This window comes from Acomys russatus, chromosome 26 (assembly GCF_903995435.1).
Source record: "Acomys russatus chromosome 26, mAcoRus1.1, whole genome shotgun sequence".
Lineage (NCBI taxonomy): Eukaryota > Metazoa > Chordata > Mammalia > Rodentia > Muridae > Acomys > Acomys russatus.
Window position 1 is genome coordinate 2,053,793 of NC_067162.1, and position 15,459 is coordinate 2,069,251.

Below are 15,459 nucleotides of genomic sequence, written 5' to 3' on the forward strand. Positions count from 1 at the left end.
GTAGACCAAGCTACCCTCGAACTCACAGAGATCCACCTGCCTCTGCCTCCCCGACTACTGGGATTACAGGTGTGCACCACCACAACCGGGTAGATTACATTTATTGATTTTCATATACTTAACCATCCCTGTATCTCTGAAATAAAGCATACTTGCTCATGATGGATCATCTTTTTGATGTGTTCTTGGGTTTAGTTTGCAAGTTTTTTTGTTTTGTTTTTTTTAGAATTTTTAAAAAAGCATTTCTGCTGTATGCTCATAAAGGAAACTGATCTGCAGTTCTCTTGTCTTTGTTGGGTTTTTATTTGGTATTAGGGTAGCTATGGCCTTGTAAAATGAATTGGGCAATGTTCCTTCTGTTTCCATTTTGTGGAATAATTTGAACAGTATTGGCATTAACTCTTACAAGGTCTAGTAGAGTTCTACACTAAAGCCATCTAGCCTTGGGCTTTTTTGCTTGGGAGACTGGTTTTGTTTTGTTTTGTTTTCTTGAAAAAAGGGTTTCTCAGCCCAGCACTGAAGACGGATCTCTGTGAGTTCAAGAGCTCTGTATAACAACAAAACAAAAGAAGAAAAAAGAGAGCGAAAAGAAAGAAAGAAACAAACAAACAGAAAGGGTTTCTCTGTGTAACAGGCTGCCCTGAAACTCACTTTGAAGACCAGGCTGGCCTTGAAGTCAAGAGGCCTACCTCTGCATTGAAAGTGCTGGGATTAAAGACCACCACAACCAGCAGCTGAGAGACTTTTAATAATTGCATCTATTTCACTAGGAATTATATATCTGTCTAAATTGATTTTCTGATCTTGATTTAACTTTGTTAAATGGTATATTTCAGCAAAATTATTCATTTCTGTTAGATTTTTCCAATTTGGTGGAATACAAGTTTTAAAGTATGCCTTTATTATTCTCTGGATTTTCTCAATGTTGTTATCTTCCCCTTTTCATTTCTAATTTTGTTAGTTTTGATATTTACTTTCTGCCTTTTAGTCATTTGGGTTAGGGTTTTTCTTTTTGTTTGTTTGTTTTTTGTTTTGTTTTGTTTTTGTTTTTCGAGACAGGGTTTCTCTGTGTAGCTGTCCTGGACTTGCTTTGTAGACCAGGCTGGCCACGAACTCACAGTGATCCACCTGCCTCTGCCTCCCAAATGCTGGGATTAAAGGTGTGCACCACTGTGCCCGGCTAGGGTTTTTCAATCTTACTTAATTTTTTTTTTCCTTTAGAAAAACGAGTTTTTGTTTGACTGATTCTTTGTATTGTTTTTTGTTTGTTTCTATTTTATTCATTTCAGCCCTGAGTTTGATTATATCTTACCATCTTTTTTGGGTGTGATTTCTGTTTTTTTCCCTAGAACTTTGAGGTGTGCTGTTAAGTTGCTAGTATGAGATCTCTCCTTTTTTTTTTTTTTTTTTTAAATATAGATACTTAGTGCTATGCTCTTGCCTCTTAGAACTACTCTCATTGTGTCTTGTAAGTTTAGGTGTGTTGTGTATTCATTTTCATTCAATCCTAGAAAGGCTTTCACTTCTTAGTTTATGTCTTGACACATTTTTGATTTAATAATGAGTTCAGTTTCCACAAGTTTGTCAGCTTTCTGGTTCCTGTTGTTAACATCTAGCTTTAACCCATGGCGGTCTGACAGGATGCAGGGCGTTATTTCAGTTTTGTGTATCTGTTGAGTCTTGTGTTGTGGCCGAGTATATGGTAAGCTTTGGAGAAGATTCCATGAAGTGCTAAGAAGAATGTATATTCTTTTATGTTTGGGTAAAATGTTCTGTAAATATCTGCTAGATCTGTTTGGTTTTTAACATGTTAGGTCCAGCATTTCTCTAGTTTTGGCCTGGATGATCTGTCTGTTGGTGAGAGTGGAGTACTGAGGTCTCCCGCTCGCAGCGTGAGGGCCAGTCTGTGATTGAAGCTGTAGTAGTGCTTCTTTTATGAACTTGGCTGCCCTTGTGTTTGGTACATAGATGTTAAGAACCACAAAGTCTGTTTGTGGATTTTCCCTTTGAGTATGTAGTGTCCTTCCCTATCTCTTTCATTAGTTTTGGTTTGAAATGCCGGATATTAAAATGGTTACACCAGCTTGCTTAGAATATCTTTTTCCATTCTTTTATCCTGAGGTTGCTATCTATCCTTGATGTGAAGATGTGTTTCCTGGATGCGGCAGAAGGGTGACTCCTGGTTCCCATCCATTCTGTTGGGGAATGGAGACTATTGACTTTGAGAGATATCAATCAATGAGCAGTGTTTGTTGATTCCTACTATTTTTGTTTGTTTGTTTTTGGTTTTTCGAGACAAGGTTTCTCTGTGATAGCTTTGGCTGTCCTAGACTCACTTTGTAGACGAGGCTGGCCTCAAACTCACAGCGATCCACCTGCCTCTGCCTCCCAAGTGCTGGGATTAAAGGCATGCGCCACCACGCCCGGCCTACTATTTTGTTATTATTGGTGGTGGTTGTGTGCTTTCTCTCTTTTGATTTGCTCTTCTGAGGTTATTTATTCTCTGTGTTTTCTCTTTAGGTTAGAGCTTTTATTCTAGTGCTTCCTATAGGAGTTAGATTTTTAGACAGTTATTGCTTAAATTTGGTTTTTATCATGGAATATCTTATTGAAAGTTTTGCTGTGTATAGTAGTCTTGGCATCTGTGATCTCTTAGAGTCTGTAGCACATCTGTCCAGGCTATTCTGGCTTTTAGAGTCTCCACTGAGACTCATGTATAATTCTCATAGGTCTGTCTTTGTATGTTACTTGGTCTTTTTCCATTGCAGCTTTTAAAATTCTTTCTTTGTTCTGTACATTTAGTGTTTTGATTATTATATACTGAGGGGACTTTTCTTTTCTGGTATAATCTATTTGGTGTTCTGTATGCTTCTTGTATTTTGCTAGGCATTTCCTTTTTTATGTTAGGGGATATTTTTTTCAGATTTATTTATTTGTTATTATATATACAGTGTGCTAGGCCTACATGTACACCCACAAGTCAGATCACATTATAGTTCGTTGTGAGCCACCATGTAGGTGCTAGGAATTGACCTCTGGACCTCTGGGAAGCGCAGTCCATGCTCTTAACCACTGAGCCATCTCTCCAGCCCCAGGGAATTTTCTTCTATGATTTTGTTGAAGATTTTTTTGTGCCTTTGACCTGGGTTTCTTCTCCTTCCTCTATTCCTATTATTCTTAGGTGTGATGTTTTCATGATGTCCCAGATTTCCTGAATTTTATTTGTTTGTTTTATTTTTCCAGACAGGGTTTTTCTGTGTTAGTCTTGGTTGTCCTGGACTCACTTTGTAGATCAGACTTGCCTCAAACTCACAGAGATCTGCCTGCCCCTTCCTCCCTGAGTGCTGGGATTATAGGTGTGTGCCACCAAGTCCGGCTTCCTGAATGTTTTAGGAATGTTTTGCCCAGTGTATCCATTTTCTCTCTTCAGTGTCTGAGAGTCTTTACTCCGTGTTTTGTGCTGTGTTGGTGAGGCCTTCCTCTGGTTCCTATTTAATTCCTAGTCTTCATTTCCAGAATTCCTCAGTTTGGATTTTCTTTATTGATTCTGTTTCCACTTTCGGGTCTTCAACTGTCTTAATCCTGGGTTTGTTTCCTCTCTGGTTCTTAGGAGAGTGTGGTGGCTGTGTGTTGCCTAGTAGGAAATCCTTTATGTCCTGATAGGTGTGGCCACTGGTGGGGTAGGGAGCATGTGAAATGAATTTCTGGTATTAGGAGCTGACAGTTAGGAACAGGGAGGGTGGGGGGGTTCCACAGGAGGGATGAAAGCATGGTGTTCCACTAGTGTCTGCTTAGTCACCTGGGAGTGGAGCAGAGAGTAAGGAGAGGCCACAGCAGGGGGTCTACTACAGAGCTAGGGATGAGACTGGGGGGCTGGACTTGGAGGAATGGGCAAGAGGTGAAGGTGTGCAGTTAGCCTACTTGTTTTTCTGGTCAGAGTTAGAACTGAATTAAGTTGATCTGGACTCATAGTAATAAAGCTGCCTTCATTTGTCTCCCAAATGTTGGGAATAAAGGTCTGTAACACCTCCCCACCTGACCTTTATTATTTAAATGAAAATTCTTGCTGGGGCTCTCCTTGTTTTGTCTCTTGTAGGTCAAACATTTCACTCAGTCATCCCCGTTGTATTAGCTTCCTGGATGCCACAGCTTCTATTTTTAAATGTACAGAAGGAATGAAAAGAACCATTCAATTACTAGTGCGGCATAGTTTACAGGCTATCAAAACTTCGTTGTTTAAAGCAGCGTTCACGAGTTCCCGCCCAATTCTGCAGAGTGGAAGCCTGAATAGCTCATCCTGGTCCTGTGCTTAGGATCTCACCAGACTGAAGTTGATGCTCAGCTGATGGCATTCCCCTCTAAGACGTACTCAGGGTGTTGGCATGGGGTTTCCTGTAGCTGTGGAACCCACAGGACATTATTTTCTCTCCAACATTCCATTTGAATGTTATTCTTTTATATCTAATAGTGCTATGTTTTGTGGGGGGTGTTGTTTTTTATTTGTTTTACTTTTAGTTTCCTTGAGAGCTCATGCTGACCTTGAACTAGCAGTGATTGTGCTTAGGCCTTCTAAGACAGAGGGAGATAGATTACTTTGAGTTGGAGGCCAGCCAGGTTTACATAGTGAGTTCCAGGCCTGCCAAAGCCTGTCTCAAAAAAAAGAAAAACAAAACAAAGTCTTTTGAATCACAGCAAGACTGAGAAAGAAAATATGGACATATACCATATATTTCCTGTCCCCACACACATGGCCTCCTCCACCATCAACATCCTACACCAATGTACATGTTACAGCTAATAAACCCAAACTCAGATTGACACAACTTCATCTAAGCCCATAATATAACTATGATTGCACTCAGTGTTGTCCATTCTATGAGTGCAGAAAAAGCTCTGTCTCGTAGTATGGCAACACAAGATACCTTTTTTTTTTTAACAGTCCTGGACTCCCCTTTGTAGACTAGACAGGTCTCGAACTCACAGAGGCCTGCCTCTGCCTCCTGAATGCTGGTATTAAAAGGCGTGCACCAGAGGCAGTCCCCACTCCCCACAACTGTGGAGAATGAGCTGTCTGTTGGCTAGATCTGAACTGGGGGTCTAGGTTCACTGCATGAACTTTGGTGCCACCGTTTGATCACTTTCTCTTGGTGGGGAGGCCCAGCAACACAGAGAGGAAAGGGAAGCAGGCTATCGGGATGAGACCTGAAAAGCTATGGTCATAGGGTGGGGGAGGTGGTCCCCTCTGTCAGAAGTCTAGGGGAAGAGGGAAGGAGGATGGGAATAGAAAGATACAAGAGCAGGGATGTAATCTGAATAAATTATAATAAATTAAAAAAAAATTTTAAAGGCATGTGCCACCACATCTGACTTACACAAAATACTTTTAAATACCCTAAAAACTCAATTCTTTACCTGTTTCCATCACTTTTCCCCTGTATTTTGCCTTTTTCAGAATGATACATAATTAGAATTGTTTGTAGGTGGCCTTTTCATGTTATAATACTAGTTTGTCTCTTGTCCTCTCAGCTCTAAATAGTGGCTTTGTTGTTTGGTTGAGCCACAGTTCATTTGTTCTCCAGCTGCAGGCTGTCTGAGTTGCTCTCAAGCTTCTATAGTCGTCCATGGTCTATTTTATGTGGAGAGATGTTCTCAGCTCCAGTGGGTAAATACCAAGAAGCAAGAAGGACTGTATGATGAGGTATATTTACTTTAAGAAAAGCTACTTAGCTGCAGTTAGTGGTGCATGCCTTTAATTACAGCACTTATGAGGCAGAGGCAGGCAGATCTCTGTGAGGCCAGCCTGGTCTACAAAGTGAGTCCAGGACATCCAAGACTAACACAGGAGAGCCAGGACTAGAAGAGAAACCCTGTCTCGAAAAAACAAAAAAAGAAAAAGAAACACTTTTCTGTCTTCAAAGTGGCTGTCCCCATTCTACACCCTCCCCTCACCACCACCACCACCATCACTGCCGCCCCTGCAGAGGTCGCCACCCCACACCTCATATCCATCTAGTTAGTACTCGCTTATTCAGCTAAAGTCTTAGCAGCTGCCACAAGGCAGGGTGGGACAATAGATAGCTTTCTGAATTAAAGCCTTCTGTCCTATCTAGTAACCCTACTGTTATGCTAAGCATGGACTCCTCCCTCAAAGCTCAGAAACCCCTCCCCTCTAAGCTATATAAAGGCATTTCCTTTGTTCTTGGGTGTCTGTTAGCTCTTCTGTCCCAGCTTCCTCCCTTGTAAGCGGCCAGTCCGGAAATTGTCTCAGTACTTGTACTGAACCTGAAAAGAGCCTCTGTTATTCCACATCCTCGGATCATGGTCAGTCATCTGCGTGGTACTCTCAGTGTTTAGTACGAGCTTCTCTGATGACATGATATGGGGCATCCTTTATCTGTGTTCATTTACTGTCGGTTTTGATTTCTCAGTGAGGTGTCTTAACTTTTGGTCCAGTTTATATTATTTTCTTGTTGATTTTTAGGAGGTCTTTGTGCATTTGGGTAATAGTACCTAATCAAATTTATGCAAGTGCTTTTTCCTGGTTTGTGGACTCTTTCTTTTAACAGTGACTTTTACAGAGTAAAAGAGTTAAGTTTTTTGGATTTGGGTTTTTTTGTTGTTGTTGTTTTGGTTTTTTTTTTTTTTTGAGTTTTGTTTGGTTGTTGCTTTTTTGCTTTTTGTTGTTTTGTTTTGTTTGAGACAGGGTTTCTCTGTGTAGCCTTGGCTGTCCTGGACTTACTTTGTAAACCAAGCTGGCCTTGAACTCACAGCAATCTGCCTGCCTCTGCTTCCTGAGTGCTGGGATTAAAGGCATGTGCCACCACCACCCAGCTGAGTTAAGGGTTTTGACAGTGGATCAGTGGTGCACGACTTTAATCCCAGCACTTGGGAGGCAGAGGCAGGCAGATTTCTGTGAGTTAGAGGCCACCATGAACTACAAAGCGAGCCCAGGACAGCCAGCCAAGGCTACACAGAGAGACCTTGTCTCGAAAAACCAAAAAAACAAAACAAAAAAACCCTTGAAGTTGGCCTGCTGGAATTCAAGCATGTACCACATCCAGATTAATGTTTATTTTAAGGAAGTCCAATTTATCAGTTCTTTTTGTGGGACTTAAGCCTTTGGTATCTCATCCTAAATACATCTAGGTCATGGAGATTTTTCTGCGGTCTTATCTTTCAAGAGTTCTATGATTTTTGGGAGGAGATGGTGCATATGTGTGAGGACAACTTGCAGGTTCTTTCCACCCACCACATGGGCCCCAACATCAAACTCAGGTCCTCAGGTTAGGCAGCAAATACCTTTACCCCCACCCCCAGCTAGCTGTCTTGCTGTCCCGATAATTATCTTAATTATTTTGAAGGGTATAAAGTCTGTGTCTAGGTTTTTTTGTTGTAGTGGGAATATCTAGTTGTTCATTTAAACGTTGTCTTTTCTCTGTTGTATTATTGCCTGTTCCTTTGTCAGAGATCAGTTGAGTGTATGCACTGCTGTGAGTATTTCTGGGCTCTGTGCTGTATGAGTGTGTGTTTTTGTGCCTGTCAGTACTGTGGTAAGTGATGCCCATGGAACTTTTTTTTTTTTAAATAATATGTTGGCTATTCTGGGGTCTTTTACCTCTGTATACAAACTTTGATTCAGTTTGTGATAGGTATGAAATAACATGGTGGGTTTGTCTCTTGTTTTACATTTTTTAAGGCCAGGCCTCACTATGTAGCTATCTGATTGACCTGGCTGGAGCTCAGAGAACCACCTGCCTCCACCTCCAGAGTGTTTAAGGGCTCACCTGAGAAAAAGCAGGCCTATTCAGGAAAAATCTTCCTTTTGATTAACTTAGATTCTGCTCACTGGATAACCTTAATTATGTCTGCAAAATCTCCTCTGCCCTGTAATGTGATATACAGAAGCCTTATTTAGCACCTTCTTCAAAAGCACAGATACATGATACGCACACCAGGGAGCAGTCTTGGAAGATATCTTGGAATTCTTCCTCCCACCAAAACATCATTGCTCACTTGCTGAAGTGTGGAACATTTGACCAACCCTACCTTTGAGTTATAGTACGGTACAAGATCTCTTTAATCCCAGCACTCAAGGGGTAGAGGCCAGCCTGGTCTCCAGAGTTCCCGGACAGCCAGGGCTACACAGAGAAACTCTGTCTCAAAAAAACCTAGAAAGAAAGAAAAGGAAGTTGTGTGACTCTGATTCTCAGGGATAAAACATTTAGTTTCCTCAGGAAAGGATGGAGATCTTATTTTGTCAGTACTTGGTGGTCAAAGAAATATGCAGCATGGGATTTTTACGTAATAATGATGCTATTCACAGAGCCTTAGCGCATGGCTTTTAACTCCAAAGATAGATCAGTTGTTAACCTCTGAGTAGTAAGTAACATGGATTAAAAATTAGATTATCACCGGGCGGTGGTGGCCCACGTCTTTAATCCTAGCACTTGGGAGGAAGGGGCAGGGGGATCTCCTTGAATTACAGTCCAGCCTGGTCTACAAAGTGAGTCCAGGACAGCCAAGGCTACACAGAGAAACCTTGTCTTGAAAAAACAAAACAAGTTAGATTGTCCTCTTCAAGGAGGCTGGCTCATAGGATGGACTTCTGCTTCTGTGACTGGAGAAGGACTGTTGAGAATATACTATTGGGTCCTAATCACCTTTTGCCCTGCTCTGCTTTCTTTGCGGCACTAGCCAAAAAAGAAGAACATGTCTGCCTACCAGGTGTTCTGTAAAGAGTATCGGGTAACCATTGTGGCTGACCATCCAGGTATAGGTAAGAACCCTTCTAAGTTTTGGGTTTTGTTTGTTTTTCTGTTTGGTTTGGTTTGGTTTTTACTTTCTACTCTCCAAAGCAGTGCATTTAATTACTTTATCCCAGGCAGCTTCCCCTTATTGCATTAGAATACAAATTGAAAGTAGTTGCCGTGGTTCATGCCTGTAATCCCAAGAAGGCTGAGGCAGCAGCCACAGCCTGTGCTACAGAGTATGCTCCTGCCTTAAGGAGACAAATGTATTTCCTCAATTCTGTGTATAAAAAACAGTGTGTGTGTGTGTGTGTGTGTGTGTACACACCAGAGATTGATGCTATCAGGTATTTATCAATTGCACTCCACCTCATTTTTATCTATTATTAGTATTTTATTTTATTTGTTTTGTTTTGTATTATGTAATCTAGCTGTCCTAGAACTCCCTATGTAGCTCAGGCTGTTCTTGAACTCACAGAGCCACCTGCCTCTTCCTGCCTGGGGTTAAAGGTATATGCCACTATGCCCAGCTCCACTTGTTTTTTATTGAATTTATGGTGTGTGTGTGTGTGTGTGTGTGTGTGTGTGCGCGCGCGCGCGTGATCAGAGGATAACGTGTAGGAGTCTGTTCTACACAATCTATGCCCGAAGAATCAAATTTAGGTTCGTCAAGCTCAGTGGTGAGTACCTTTACTCTCAGCCATTTTTCAGCCTCATCTTACTTTTTGAGGCAGGGTCTCTCATTTAACCTAGAACTCATCTCTTCTGTAGGCCAGATAGCAAGTGAATGCCAAGATTCTCTGTGTTTCTGTTGAGATTCTAGACGTGCACTGCCACACCCAGCTTTTACATTTGTGTACGATTTTACATTTACAGTTTTTGGAAATCAGAATTCAGGCCTGGAGCTTATATGGCAAGCACTATGCCCATAGAACCATCTTCCCAGTATGTGTTTCTCCTTTTGTTTTGTTTTAAGACAGAGTTTCTCTGTGTAGCCCTGTACTGGAACTCACAATGTAGACCATGCTGGTCTCTAACTCACAGCGATCCGCCTGCCTCTGCCTCCCAAGCGCTGGGATTAAAGGCGTGCGCCACTACTGCCCGACAACAGTACCTATTTCTTAACCAATAAAAGTATAAATTAAACAAATATAAGAGCTGGGCCCATTCCTGTAATCCCTGGGTTGGTGAGGCTAATCTAAAATGATCACAGGTTTCAGACCAACTTAGGCTATATAGCAAGATCTAGTCTGAAAAGAAATAAACAAAAAAGCACATGCATCAGCACACATAAATATGCAAACTGTGTTTTATTTCTAAGAGCATAGGCTTCTCCTTGAGTTCTCTTGCATATGTAGTGTAGTACAGATGCTTGTCTCTGTGTTAGCACTTAGTGAGATGAGCAGACACAGTCCTGGCTTTTCACAGGTCACTTTTGTCTGTCTCATTAAACTTATGAATAAAATGACTGTCCACTATACAAAGTCCTGTGAAAAATTAGCCATTGCCAGGCATGGTGGTGTACTCCTTTAATCCCAGCACTTGGGAAGCAGAGGAAAGTGGATCTATGAGTTTGAGGCTAGCCTAGTCTACAAAGAGAGTTCTAGGACAACCAGAACAACACAGAAAAGCCCTGACTCGGGAGAAAAAAAAATGAAGAAATCTGTCCCACCTTTTCTGGTTTCTACTTCCCCAGACTTCTGTTTTCTTAACAGTTCTGTTTTTTGTTTGTTTGTTTGTTTGTTTTTAACTTTTTATATCAGATTTTGGGGAACTTAGTAAAAAGTTGGCTGAAGTATGGAAGCAGTTGCCAGAAAAAGACAAACTGGTAAGTATATTTTCTTACATAGTTTTCATTGCTTTTTGCTTACCAGCCACATTGAGAACATTGAGAAAGAAGCCATAGAAGTGGGTAGCAGAGGACATGGCTGCTGTCAGGGGCTGTTCTTGCTATAAGGACACTTGTCTTTTTCTACTGGTGTCTACTTTTTTCCCCCCAAACCAAATTTAAGTAAAACAGAGCCCAGTTGATTAAACTATTTCTAAAAGAAAATCTAAAGTTACAGTACCCTACTGCAAATGCCAGTCAGTCATGGTCTTGGGTCAGAGACCCAGCACCTTCTACATAAGAAAGCATGGGATGAGCCGGGCGTGGTGGCTCACGCCTTTAATCCCAGCACTCGGGAGGCAGAGGCAGGCGGATCGCTGTGAGTTAGAGGCCAGCCTGGTCGACAAAGTGAGTCCAGGATGGCCAAGACTACACAGAGAAACCCTGTCTCGAAAACAAAAAAAAAAAAAAAAAAGAAAGCATGGGATTCCCTTGCCAGACCATCAACCATTAGCAATGTATTCTCCTATTAAGAACTAATAAGACTTCTGGGTATGGGTGGCTCATGCTTAGTTATTGCAATGCTTAGCGGACAGGCATGAAGATTAAGGATTCAAGGCCAACTTGGGCTGTATCACAAGTCAGCCTTTAAAAAACAAAAAAAAAGTAGAAAAGCCAGTGATGTCATGCCTGAATTGTATAGTTGCATGACATCACTGGTTAGTATAAAGGGAGCAAGGAGCCGGGTGTGGTGGCACATGCACTCGGGAGGCAGAGGCAGGCAGATTGCTGTGAGTTCGAGGCCAGCCTGGTCTACAAAGCAAGTCCAGGACAGCCAAGGCTACACAGAGAAACCCTGTCTCGATTCTTACTTTAAAGCATAGCTTTTTTTTTTTTTTAATAGATGAAACAACTCTTTTCCACCAAGATTATTCTTGATAGCTTGCTCTTTTCATTGCCAAGGAGGATAGAGGAAGTGGTTAGCCATAGGACAGTATACTCAGCCAGTGGGTGTTTAGCCTTACTAAACTGTACTGTACTGTTAGCCTAACGGTACTGAGCATTGACCCTTACACTGAAGAGTAAATGTAGTCCTGCACTTAAGAACCTATCAGCCTTGAAGACACTTTAGTTGCTCTCTGTCCTCTCCACCTTCTCCCAGCTCCTTGCTCCTTTTCCCCCCTGGTTTTTCATGACAGGGTTTCTCTGTGTAGCCTTGGCTGTCCTGGACTTGCTTTGTAGACCAGGCTGGCCTTGAACTCACAGCAATCCCCCTGCCTCTGCCTCCCGAGTGCATGTGCCACCATGCCTGGCTCCTTGCTCCCTTTCTACTAACCACTTTGCCCTTTTTTTTTTTTTTTAAATTCCGTGTGGCTGATCTATTGCAGATCTGGAAGCAAAAGGCTCAGTATCTGCAGCATAAACAGAACAAAGCTGAAGCCACAACTGTGAAAAGAAAAGCATCCAATACAGAAGGCTCCATGAAAGTCAGAGGTAACAGCCACTTCTCTCTTCTGCTTTGAACAGATTTCCTCCAAAGCACTGTGAATTCTTCTTTGCTAGGAAGTTGGGCAGGCAAACAGCTTATAATAGAAATAAGTCTTGATCCTTAAGTATTACTAAATATTAAAAGCTGCATAAAAATAGTTCAAATTTAGAAACTGCAAGAAGTCACAGACTTTGCCGTAAAGATCCAGAAAGTAAGCCAGGGATGGCGTCTTCTGCCTATATATAATCCAGCAAGCAAAAGAGTGGTAAGTAAGTTCAAGATAGTCTGGACTACACTGACACCTCTCTTTAAATATAAAGGATCCAGAAAGTGAATATTACACCTTTATATGCTATGTGCACTCCCAGGCACATGTGCATCTGTTTGCTTTTCTTACAACCTTTGAAACTTAAACAACTAGGGTCTGGAGAGATAGCTCAGCAGTTAAGAGCACTAGCTGTTCTTGCAAAGGACTAGGGCTTAAATCCCAGCCTTTACCTTGCTCATAGCAGGATATAACCCCAGTTCTTGGCAATCTAATGCCCTCTTCTGGCCTCTGTGGGCACTACACACATGTGGGAGCACAGACACGCATGTTAGGCAAGCACTCATACACATAAAATAAATATAAATAAATCTTTTTTAAAAGTAAAACTATTATTATCTCATGGGTCACACAAAAGAAGTAAGGCTAATTTTAGCTCACAAACATAGGCTAGCTAATGCCTAATGCATAGTTTTCAAGAGAAACAGTTGTTTTTGTGATGTTGAAGACCATAGGCAAATGTTCATCCTTCTGTTTTCAGCTTCTTCTGTGGGAGTACTGTCACCCCAAAAGAAGTTCCCGCCCACCACAATGCTTTTGCCAGCCTCACCAGCCAAAACTCCTGAGACAGAGCCCATTGACGTTGCTGCTCATCTCCAGTTGTTGGGAGAGTCCCTCAGCCTCATTGGACACCGCCTACAGGAGACAGAGGTAAGCACAGCACTCATTAGTAGGATTTCTGTTTTTATACTATTTAGATTGATTTGTTCATTTAATGAGCAACTACTTTATACAAAATAATGCCAGGTATCCATCATGTGGTAAAAAGATGTCTACAGACTCTGCCTATTGGCTCTAGAGTTTATACAGCTATACCATCCTGTAGAAACAGTGGCACTAAAAAGAAGTCAAGATACCCTGTAGCTGGATTTTAGGTTTTAAAACTTTGTGGAAGAGCTGGAGAGAGATCTCCACAGTTAAGAGCACTGGCTGCTCTTCCCAAATACCAGGATTCAAATATCAGCAGCCACAAGGAAGCTCACAACTGCCTACAACTCTAGTTCCAGGAAATCTGATGTCCTCTTCTGGCCTCCTTAGGACCTGTATGCACATGATGCACAGACATGCACCCAGCCAAAGTGCCCATACACATACACATCCATGGGTTTTTGTTTCTTTTGTTTTTCTCCAAGACAGCGTTTCTCTGTGCAGCCTTGGCTGTCCTGGACTCACTTTGTAGACCAGGCTGGCCTCGAACTCAAAGCAATCTGTCTACCTCTGCCTCCCAAATGCTGGGATTAAAGGCATGCACCACCATGTCCAGCTTATTTTTGAGTTCTTAGATTAATTCCAAGAACTTACAGAACAGAAAAATCTAAATGTCTATTTGGTGTCTTAGGCTGCTTGCAGTCTAATTGGAAAGACAATTTTATGTGATTAACAGCATGCACATATATAAGGGCTGCTTTGAGAGTTTGTGTGCATACCACAGGCCCCAGACACTCAGCTGCATGCCCCAAACCACAGGTAGCACTTCTAGTGGTACCATGAGGTTGATGTAGTTAGATGGTTACTGGCATCTAACCAGCTGGTAGCCTGCGCATCATGGACATGCTGAGTAGCGCTCATTCACAGTCCACACAGGACAGACCGCTGCAGGCTGCTCCAGCAGCTTGTCTGCAGTTTAGAATTGGGAGTTAGGGCTGAGAGTAGGGCACACCTGTCACCCTGGACATAGAGAGGCTAAGGTGGGAGCATCGCACCTTTGAAGGCAATCTGCAGCACACACACACAAAAAAAACCAAACCATAACAAACCCCTTCCTGCCCCCAAAATCTGAGTAGCTACAGCCATGGAAGGGAAACTGCAGATAAGGAGTGGCTAGTACAACCAGAAAGGGGAGGGTTTACAGCTTCTCTTGTCCACTTACCTTTTCTGTCAGCCTTAATACAATGTTTCACTGGCCAAAATTCACCCTCTAAAACATTTTCATTACCCCAGAAAGAAACAAGGAACTCCGTGGGGGGGGGGGGGGGTGTGCGTGTGCGTGCGTGCATGCGTGCGTTCACTGTCCATGAAGGCCAAAAGAGAGAGGAGGGGGGGGGGGGAGGCCCTGCCTCAAAATAAGGAAAGAAAGAAAAAGAAAAACTCCATGTTAGAGGAGTCAGGCCTAGGGGGTGCATCAGGCCGATAGCTGGGAGATGCTGCGAGTAGCAGACAGCACGTGCTGGTTACTCATTCTTGGAGTCTTTTGCAGAGGAAAATAGAGGAAGGTCTCTTGAGGCTTTAGGCCCCCAGCCCCACTTTAAACAGATCTTAGGAAGAGTCTTCTGCTTAACTGTCGAGGAAGCGGGCTGTATATATAGCAGATACATCAGGTAGGAAGACAAGGCCAGCACCCGACCCACATGTCTTGGTGGACACTGAAGTGTTTGTAGTTTCCTGATCTGAAATGTCCTGCAGTTTTTATGAGTAAGGTGGGTGTGTTAGAGTTCCTACTTGGCCTTCTGAGAAAATCTACTTTAGATTGAGTGAAGAGACCAGCAATGAGGAGAAGGAACAAGTGACAGACTCAGTACATGGTTCTTGAGATCTTGCTTGTTTACCAACAGGAAAACGTTGAGCAGAAAGAGCAACTGAGAGTTGATTGAGCTGCTGTCTGCCTTTCTTGCAGGGCATGGTAGCAGTGTCCGGCAGCTTGTCAGTGCTCCTGGATTCCATTATCTGTGCTCTTGGCCCTTTGGCATGCCTGACCACACAACTACCTGAACTGAATGGCTGTCCCAGACAGGTCTTGGTGAGTTATGTTGTTGTTTTCCTTAACTTTTTAGGGCTAGAGCCTTTGAGAGCCAGAAAGCCCTATTTTAATGAGCACTGCCAAGCAATGCTAGTGAGGCGCACAGCACTCTCATTGCCTTACTGCCCCACAGAGCAGGGCACTGTATCATCAACTGCAGGTCATTCAATAGTACATTGGAGAAAAGCAATCTAGGCTAGCCCTTGGGCTGCACCTCACAGGCAGTACAGAAAGTTCTTCCTGCTGCTGGGGCTAATGTGAGACAAGGACAGAGACACTCCTGGCACAGCTGACAGCAGTGTGCTGGTGTCTCTTGTCCGCTTCTTTCCCATC

At 42.6% G+C, this 15,459-nt stretch overlaps 1 protein-coding gene across 4 annotated transcripts in view; it reads left to right on the forward strand.

Moving 5' to 3' along the window:
• Positions 1-15,459, forward strand: part of Hmgxb4 (HMG-box containing 4) — a 35,423-nt gene that overhangs the window by 17,917 nt on the left and 2,047 nt on the right. For all 4 annotated transcript variants that reach the window (XM_051168544.1, XM_051168545.1, XM_051168547.1 and 1 more), the window contains 5 exons: positions 8,695-8,776; positions 10,511-10,575; positions 11,964-12,069; positions 12,871-13,040; positions 15,004-15,126. In XM_051168544.1, the coding sequence (XP_051024501.1) occupies positions 8,695-8,776; positions 10,511-10,575; positions 11,964-12,069; positions 12,871-13,040; positions 15,004-15,126 (546 nt within the window). The remainder of the gene's footprint in view (positions 1-8,694; positions 8,777-10,510; positions 10,576-11,963; positions 12,070-12,870; positions 13,041-15,003; positions 15,127-15,459) is intronic.